The 8,731-nt window shown below is 33.2% G+C and overlaps 1 protein-coding gene across 4 annotated transcripts; it reads right to left on the bottom strand.

Moving 5' to 3' along the window:
• Positions 1–586: 586 nt before the first annotated feature.
• LOC100784472 (major facilitator superfamily domain-containing protein 12) lies at positions 587–7,505 on the bottom strand. Of its 4 annotated transcripts, none has more exons than XM_003531412.3 (13): positions 7,075–7,505; positions 5,758–5,953; positions 4,516–4,585; positions 3,846–4,042; positions 3,261–3,336; positions 3,096–3,179; positions 2,933–3,012; positions 2,386–2,512; positions 2,094–2,153; positions 1,930–1,980; positions 1,670–1,828; positions 1,078–1,210; positions 587–959 (listed from the first exon to the last, which is right to left on the bottom strand). In XM_003531412.3, the coding sequence occupies exons 2-13, from the start codon at positions 5,913–5,915 to the stop codon at positions 796–798; spliced, it is 1,359 nt and encodes a 452-aa protein (XP_003531460.1). In that variant the 5' UTR covers positions 5,916–5,953; positions 7,075–7,505; the 3' UTR covers positions 587–795. The 4 variants fall into 4 exon arrangements, with proteins under 4 accessions (XP_003531460.1, XP_006585374.1, XP_006585375.1 ...); XM_006585311.4 differs by having other exon boundaries at positions 7,308–7,505; XM_006585312.3 differs by having other exon boundaries at positions 6,058–7,301.
• Positions 7,506–8,731: the final 1,226 nt, after the last annotated feature.

Genomic DNA, 8,731 nt, shown 5'->3' with positions numbered 1-8,731 from the left:
GTCAGGTTTTGATGGTGTGGGTGGCGTTGGAGATGAGGGACAATGATCATTCAAGGTTGGTGCAATTTGGATGTGGGAAGAAGAATGAGTGAAATCAAGGTTGGTGCAATTTGGATGTGGGAAGAAGAATGAGTGAAAGGAGAGGGGGTGAGAACAATTTGGAGAGTGGGCAGAAGAGAAAGTTGGTAGTCTTAACAAATTGGGTAGTGAGAATAGTTATTTCTCCTCACCCTTGTCTTCAACTTGTCATGAGAATAGTTTAAAGTAATTTTACCCCCATAATAATACATTTGGGGCACTTGTTTATTTTTCTAATTTAAATTGAGATTTGAAAATGATAGAATTTTCCAACTTAAATAATGCCGAAAGATGATATTGGTCATATTAATAAAATTATCTATTTTCCTTTAAAAAAATGTTGAAAGAAATCTATCTCCCTACTTATCTGACTGGTCATGCAGAACTTTAGTTGGAAATAAACTTGCAACACATAATTCATAGTAACTATTTTCCATTTCTCAGATCGTCAACGAGAAGTTCACGAAACTGTGAATGTTACATTTTAATAAAATGTGGACACGTTATATACATTTGACATATAATATTTGTAACAATTAATAATTCAATAAATATACAAGATTATACATATATATAAACTATAAAGTGAATATTCTCAGTACTACTTGCTGCTTGAATTTTCCAATGGGTCCGAGCAGCTGAAATTTCTCCAAGTATGATATAACCATTTACCTTTGTATGTTAGAGAAAGGAGAATAATTATGATCAATGACACAGCTAGGCTAATAGTGGTGCCGTCAAAGACTTTGAAGGATTGTGGAAATCCATGGTGCAAGTCACTACCACCCCAACTAGTGCACAAAATGCAGGAACAAGACCCAAACCAATCCTTGTAACTGAAAAGGGGAATTGGGTTGTTGCCTGGAGCTGCGGAGAGAGATCTACATTGATGATTTGAACAATATATGATGATTAGAAAAATGATATGATTAGTAACAATGCTGTTTACGAAACAATAGACATATAATGTTCAATATGAAAGAAATTTAAGAAACTTACTTTGGTTTGACTGAAGAACATATAAAGCAAGCCCACATGAAATTTTGTCCAAAAAACTCAATGATCCAACAACAAATGCACAACCATTAAGGTTCTCTCCAATGAGAAAATTCTGCATGCTTACTCCAGTTACCTATTATAAAAACCAATGGATATGTACGTACATTAAAAACACTAAATCATAATAGCTTGAACTGTGACTGCTGGAGTTTATGAAGGATATATTTATAATACTTTGTTAGATAGGAGGGTTAAAAAACTTAAACCAAGAAACCATCTCACATGTCTCTTATACTAATAACCAATTTAAAATTATTTAGAAATCAACATCAACCTGAAAAGTGCCAACTTCACAGTGCAATTGGTTCAAGGGAAAGGGGAGGAGGGGGGGAAGACAAATTTGAGCACTTGTTTACTCTTATTGACTCATGTTGTTATGTCTAATGAACAAGTAAAATAGTTTTACAACTGTACACTAGTACAACTATGTCCAATATGTCATCAAAGAGAAATGAGCTTCAAAATGTGGAAAACAAGAGAAGTATATTTCTTTTACTTTTGTCAATTTAATGAAGTAAAGATTACATCATACCATCATGAGAGCATTTGCTATGCCAATGAATACCGATACTATGTACATGACATAACTCATATTTGTGGTTAAAAGAAGGATCACTGCACCACAAAAAATCCAAAGAATGCATCCAGCAGAGTAGTAGGCCTTAAGCATTCGGCCAGTCCATGCAATCTCCTACAAAGGTTAGATTAAGTTAACAGTGAAGAATCGGAGATTGGCAAAGGAAATGTAATATACAAAGATATCCATTAAGGATACTTATTTAATGAGGAAACCTGTAATGCTATAGACACAACAAAGCTGCAGATGTATATGAGAGCAGGAACCTATGTAAAACATCATCAGGCAGTGTAATCAGCCATGCCATCATTCAAACTTCAAATTATTTGAAGCTAAATGAACTACAATGAACTTAAAATGGACAAAATTTGTAGATTACCAAAGCTTTGGCTGATTGGGCCATTTGTAGGTCATTGATGACAAAGAAAGCAAGGTATGCCTGAAAAAGAAGTCATTTTGGTATCAAAATGTTCATATACCATAATATTATTGTTATGCTTCATTGGAAATTCAAATGCAGGCATGAAGTTTCAGTTTCTTTTTAATTATGCTCCTGAATGAGTGTCTTCCTCATGCACTATATCTAACATATAGCATAGCCTAAACATATCAAGCCAGTCCTCTTACAAGATAATGAAAATAAATAAGCAAGAAAGAAACTGTGTGCTAACCTGTGAAACGTTGAGAACCAATCTTGTAAGAACATAAACAAGAGCAACCTGATAATATAGAATTCTCTTGAACCAGTAATCCCATGAAATCCTTGCATGAACCATTCCATGTACACCCACCTTCAATCTATGAAGAAAACAGAAGAAAATCACTAAATACTAAAATAGTAGCTAAACTGCTCAAGCAAGCTATTTTACAATAGTTTTGAGAGGGATGTAATTGACTAGCATCAATGATGATAGTGTGCTTTGTTTAGTTGAAGTTATACAATTATAAGCTTGCTCTCATACCAAGTCTACATTTTCTTTCAGAATTTCTTTACAAGGTAAACATCAATATTTTTAATATTTTCATTTAATCTGGCTTCAAAGGGGTTATTCAAGCATTGCTTTTCTTCATATTTACAACTGCCTCATATAGCATCTTGATATTATAAATAGTATGTACAAGAACATCTTTCCAGACATACAGTATGTCTACTATTGTCTGTGAATAGCAATAGGCTTTAATCCATGAATAATAACAGCAGTAAGCCAAGAAGCACACCTGGGCTCTTTGGTTGCAAGATGAAATACGCCCACAAAGCAACATCCAATAAAAATTGACAGATATGCAATCCAGCGGTACTGCTCATTTGGAGGAGTAAAAAGTGATTATGCTTGACAGCAGCTGATTAAAGATGGATCCAAATAATTACAATCTAACATACCTGATTTTCAACATCATCATGTGTTTTTCCATTGATGACACTGAATACTATCAATGCAACTGCATACAGGCTCAGGTTGGCAACCTTCAAAGATAGTTAGTTGTATACATTAGTAATTCATATTAACATATTATTGATTTCTATGGAAATTTCACTAGAACTTACCATGGTAAAAGCATTGCGACAGCTAGCCAGTGCCACTCTGCTTGTAGAGTTCAGCGTGATGCAACTCACCATGGACCTTCAAAAGAGCAATCAAAGAAGACACTGATGAACATAAAGTTAAATTGAAGGGCTAGGAACCTTTTCTTTGTCAGATTGCAGAGTTCACTGGTGTTACTTGGACACTTGGTTTATAAATGAATATTGCCTCATATCATTTCAAGACTTGGTTACTGAAGAAGTAATTACCACTAGCAATTAAAGATGAAATAACAAAAATCAGGCATCATTGTTGCATTAAATATTCCACCAACATCACCAAGAAAACCACATACCAGTCATCATCCTTTCATTTGAATGGCTTTTCTCAACAAAATTATGGCTTATCCCAATATAGATATCACATAACTATCAAAAGGTCAATGATGTTTAGATACTTCAAATTTAAAGTTTAAGTTACCAAGAGCACAAGTTGGAATATCATTTTATAAGTAACCAAACCAGCCAACCACTTCTAATTTGACATTCAAACTTATGGTTTTAATTTTCAGCATCAAATGGAAAAGATGAATCAGAGGAAATTATTACATGTGTGAAACCTGAGTAGCGGCCCAGCCCACATTGAAGATTGCTGCATACATGCTGTAACTCAAAGTTTCAAAAGTACCTGAATTGGAACTAAACAGTTTGCATGGTAAACAACCACCAAAAACAGAAGAAAATGAAATTGCCACCAATAAAGATCCAGCACCATGCCATATCTTGAAGTGTCCAAACCTGTCTATCTATCAAGCAAGACAACGGAAATTAACATGTCAATCAAAAATAAGGTCTGAAAGCACAGAATAAGATCAGGGAAAAGTGTAGCACCAAAGAAAAACACAATTGATTTTGTTCAACTTTCTTGGATTCTTTACTTCATGTTACTTCTAGATAAAATCAGCAAATAGGTATTACGATGACATAACTAAAGAATTTAAGTGAACTTAACGGTTTTATGTGACAGTGAAGGTTTATAAGATATATGAGGTATGCAGAAAACCATCAAGTAAACTCAGCTTAGTCTCCAAAACAGAAGATCTGGTTACTCAGTTATTACACAGGCTAAAGCTATACACTCCCCCACCCCCAGGGAGACAACAACACAAGGAGAAAAAATCAACAAAAAAAAAAGGAAGGCCAAGCAAATGTAATGTTTAGTGACAGAAGCATGGGAAATATTTCCCAAGAACGAAGGGGGAAAATAAGGCTTAAATACCAGTTCACCAACAAATATGGTGACAAATCCATCAGCCACTTGACCAGAAAGCATCACAACAGCTGCATTCCTATGAAATGGGAACAAAGAAATGTCAAAAACATGAAATATGGAAGTATCCAACAGATTTTTTTGTAAGCATCATGTGCTTGATAATTGAATGTTTCACATCTTGAAAAATTTTAATTGTATGTGAGCCCAAAAGAAATGCAGGTATTTGTTGGGCCTAAACAAGATGGACCTTCTAATATTGTAGCAGATCCAAATATGACTAAGGGGTCATGGCAGTATGCAAGAAGGAAGAAAGAATGTGATCTGTATCCAGGTGCATGTTAGTGAGGATTTGTTACATATGAGTCTTAGGGAATATGGATTTTTTAGGAAGGAAACAGAGGTGTTGAAAGGTCATCAGTTATTTTTCAGGTCTTAGGAATAGTGAATTGACACTCTCCTTGGGGTCTTGTACTTTTATTTTCACTACCCTGCTATGTCAGAGGTGTTTAGTTAACAATCTAAACCAGTGACTCGTTCTTTCTCCTTTTTGTTCGTGCTTCTGTTGGCTGTTGCATAACATTGCACCATTAACCGTCCAAATTGCGTGCAACATATTTTCTATAGAAGGATATATACATATTACTAGAAGCAGACTTGAATGAAGAAAATGATGTAGTAAGGTAGAATTATAAATGTAGAGAATGAAGATAACAAAAATTGATAATGGAAAATATTATTGAATATTAAGCAAAAACAGAGAAATGTCAATTTCTCCTACCAGAGATAGTCTCAGTCACACCACTAGGTTACTTCTAACACAGATCCACCTATTCCCCTACATAATTCAGCCCAAGGTTTCCATCATAGTATGTTTCACAAGTTCACTACTAAACACAACTAAAGCATCTATGCCAACTGAGGCCAGTCTACCGCACCTTGTTATTACCAATTATCTTGTTTATGTAATAACTGCTATTACAATTTATAAAAATAACTTGCTTGTCCACCAACCATTTAAATATTGTAATATAGTTTAAATATGTCAGGTCTTTATTACACAAGAGTAAGACCGAAGAATCTCAGGCTACTTCCACCCAACCTATCAATTGGATTTGTACCTAACCAAATCTTTAGTGACATCCCAACTCTTTCAAATTTTGATCTTTCAGTTACATCAATCAACAAGCTATTATAATACAAAACTTAGCTAAACTAGTTGATGAGCGAAAAAGAATTCATAAAATGCACCTTGGTGAAAGTCCAATATCTGTCAAGAACAATAATAAATATGTGAACCAACAAGCAGCAGTTATGTCATTGAGCATGTGTCCCATGCCATAATAAAAGACTGGCCATCTTCCTAGGATCTTGGTATATGTGTTATCTGCTTCAACGATGGTACCCATTTTTGGGCCTTTGATGGGAGCTATTAGCAAATACAAACCTGAAACAAATAAATGAGAGACTTTAGCTTGCAATCCTTTTAAATTTCCGTCTCATTTCATATTTTTACATCTTATCTCATATAGAACAAGTAAAACCACAAACCTAACAGTTAAAATGAAAGGAAATTGCACATTTTGATTCCTCCTTCATTTAGTGTATAACTTTAAAAAGCATCCCTTTGATAAAACTAAGCCAAAATAACCAACTTTTCAGGCATAAAAGAAAATTTTCAACCATTATACGTTACAGGAAGGATGATACTGATAAATCATACTATTTGCAAAAGGAATTTCCCCTACTCATGAAAGGGGGAAATGAATCCTATTCCTGACAAAAAATTTCTTCCGATGTCTCAAATTTAGACAGTTCAAAGAGTTTCTCTACAACAAGGTAAGTTTTCAAACATGAAGCTGCAAATCCCTAAGTCATATGCCATTATAGTCCATAAAGGATGCCTATATTATAAAATATTCTTCAATAGATCAACAATGTGCACTGATCTTGTGGCAAGCAATACAATATATTTGAGTTTTAACAATATAACAAAATTGGGCAAGGAAACAACAAAGGATGGATTGGAATCCCAATCAAGAATAAAAGAAAGCTCAAAGCAACCAATCGTGAAGGGTACTGAAATTTGAGCCACATAGAAGCAATTTTCTTTGTAACCAAGTTATTCATTGAAACTTCAATTTTAATGCCATATTGGTCAACCCTAAGAAAAAAAGTGAAATCACAGGAAAACTTCCCCCCAAATTCACTCCATCGGTTATATTATGTAACCTTATTTGCTATAGGTTGAAACAGATCATAATCGTCATATCAGAAAACTTAATACATGGAAAGCAAACCCCATAACCCAACAATCTCTACTAAGTAGAACAAAATATCCTTAAAAAGATAAAGAAACACAACACAACCAATGGAAAATACTATCAATTTCATTGACACCCCTCTGAATTCAACAAAAAAATTGACTAGTGATCAAGCAAAAACAAAAGCCACGCCCCCGCAACCATCAAACACCACCTTTTTTCGAAAACCCAGAATCACAACAAAATTCAGAAACATGCAAAGAAAAATTTACAAAATTCCACTAGATGAATTTTGATCACATACACAGGAAGAAGAAAGTGAAGCTAGCAAAAGCACCCCATCATCATCATCATCAAAGACACATCCTTTTCACAGTCACATACACAGACACCAAAGAATCCAATTATCCAACCCAACTTGGCCACAACAGAAAGAAAGAAAACCACAAGATAGTGACTTGGAAAAAAAAAATCAATGGGCACTGATAAAAAAGAAGATATGAAGCATATCCAACGATATCCACAACCTATCCTTACCATATAACTGGAAGAATAAGAATAAAGAATAGTATAAAATATTGAATATTGATAGCAATTAGGCTCAACACAACAAGACCAGTTTGTTTTGTTTTGTCCTGTTCAAGGAGCCTTCTTTGCTTGTTCAATTGCTCAAACGTTGTGTTGTGTTGTGTGCGGTTGAACGTTTCGTGTGTATCTAAACCAAAGGTTTGGACTTTGGTGGGAACTCAACTGGGACTTAAAGAATCCTAATGTATTTGAAATGACAATAATGTCCAAATCATGACGTGGCACATACTTCACCGGATCCGAATGACACGTTGTGATGGAAGGAAAGGACATGTGCCCTACTCGGTCAGATGCATACGGCCAATGTAAACTGCAGAATCAATTTTACATTAACGTGAATGAATAACTCGTGTAAGAAGTTTATATTAGTTATAATAGAAATAATGAATAATTTATTTTCATTAATTATTTAGGAATTAGATACTTATTGTGGAAAATAACTTTCATTCACGTGAGAATCTCATATACAACATTTTCAATAAAAAATAAAAAATCAATTAAGACGATACTTATCTTTTTGATAAAAAAAAGTAATAATATATATTTATGAATCAATAACTTCTAACAATGTTTTAATAAAATTTATACCAAGCATGTGACACTTCCAAATTTACTTTTCCAATAATCTTCTTTTATTCCTTGAAACAAACACCCTTTAACTTAATAAAAAGAATACTAAATATATTAAAATTACATATTTATGATAATGCGTGAAAATATTAAATATATATTAAAATTTTGATGAGTTTCATTTTTTATTTATTTAATTTCACTTATAATTTTATAATTTTTATTATATTTTAATTAATAATAGTGTGTTTAAAAGAATATATTAGAGTATATATTGTTAGCATTCTTATGTTATTTACAGTAATATTTTCAATCACTTAAATGTTAAATATTTGTGTATGTTTATATGTAATAAAAATATTGATCTAATAGTGTATTGAAATGTCATATCAATCACACACACAAAAAATCATATGTAATTTTTTATTAAATATTGGATTGGATATTAAGTTATTAACTTATGAAATACTTCATAGTACAATTTGCTTATAAAGAAAAATATTATTCCAACTTCCAAGAGTGGTAGCGGGCGAAGGCAGGGTATGGGCAAGGATATGTCTCGGAACTATGAATCACTGATTCACACCACAGGCTGCTGAACCGTTGACATCATTAAGGGCAACTATAATGCTAACTAATGGGACCTTGCCTCAGCCTATACCAACACAAAAGCCATGTTTGATGTAATGTAAGATATTTATAAAGTGTACTTTTAATGAATAAAATGTCATAATAGTAGTTTTATTAAATACTATAATTACTTTTTAAATACAAGTAATTGAATATCTTTGCCACCAAAAAAA

Source organism: Glycine max, chromosome 8 (assembly GCF_000004515.6).
Source record: "Glycine max cultivar Williams 82 chromosome 8, Glycine_max_v4.0, whole genome shotgun sequence".
Classification (NCBI taxonomy): Eukaryota; Viridiplantae; Streptophyta; class Magnoliopsida; order Fabales; family Fabaceae; genus Glycine; species Glycine max.
Note: the sequence above shows the minus strand (reverse complement) of the source record. Positions and strands in the feature narration are given on the sequence as shown.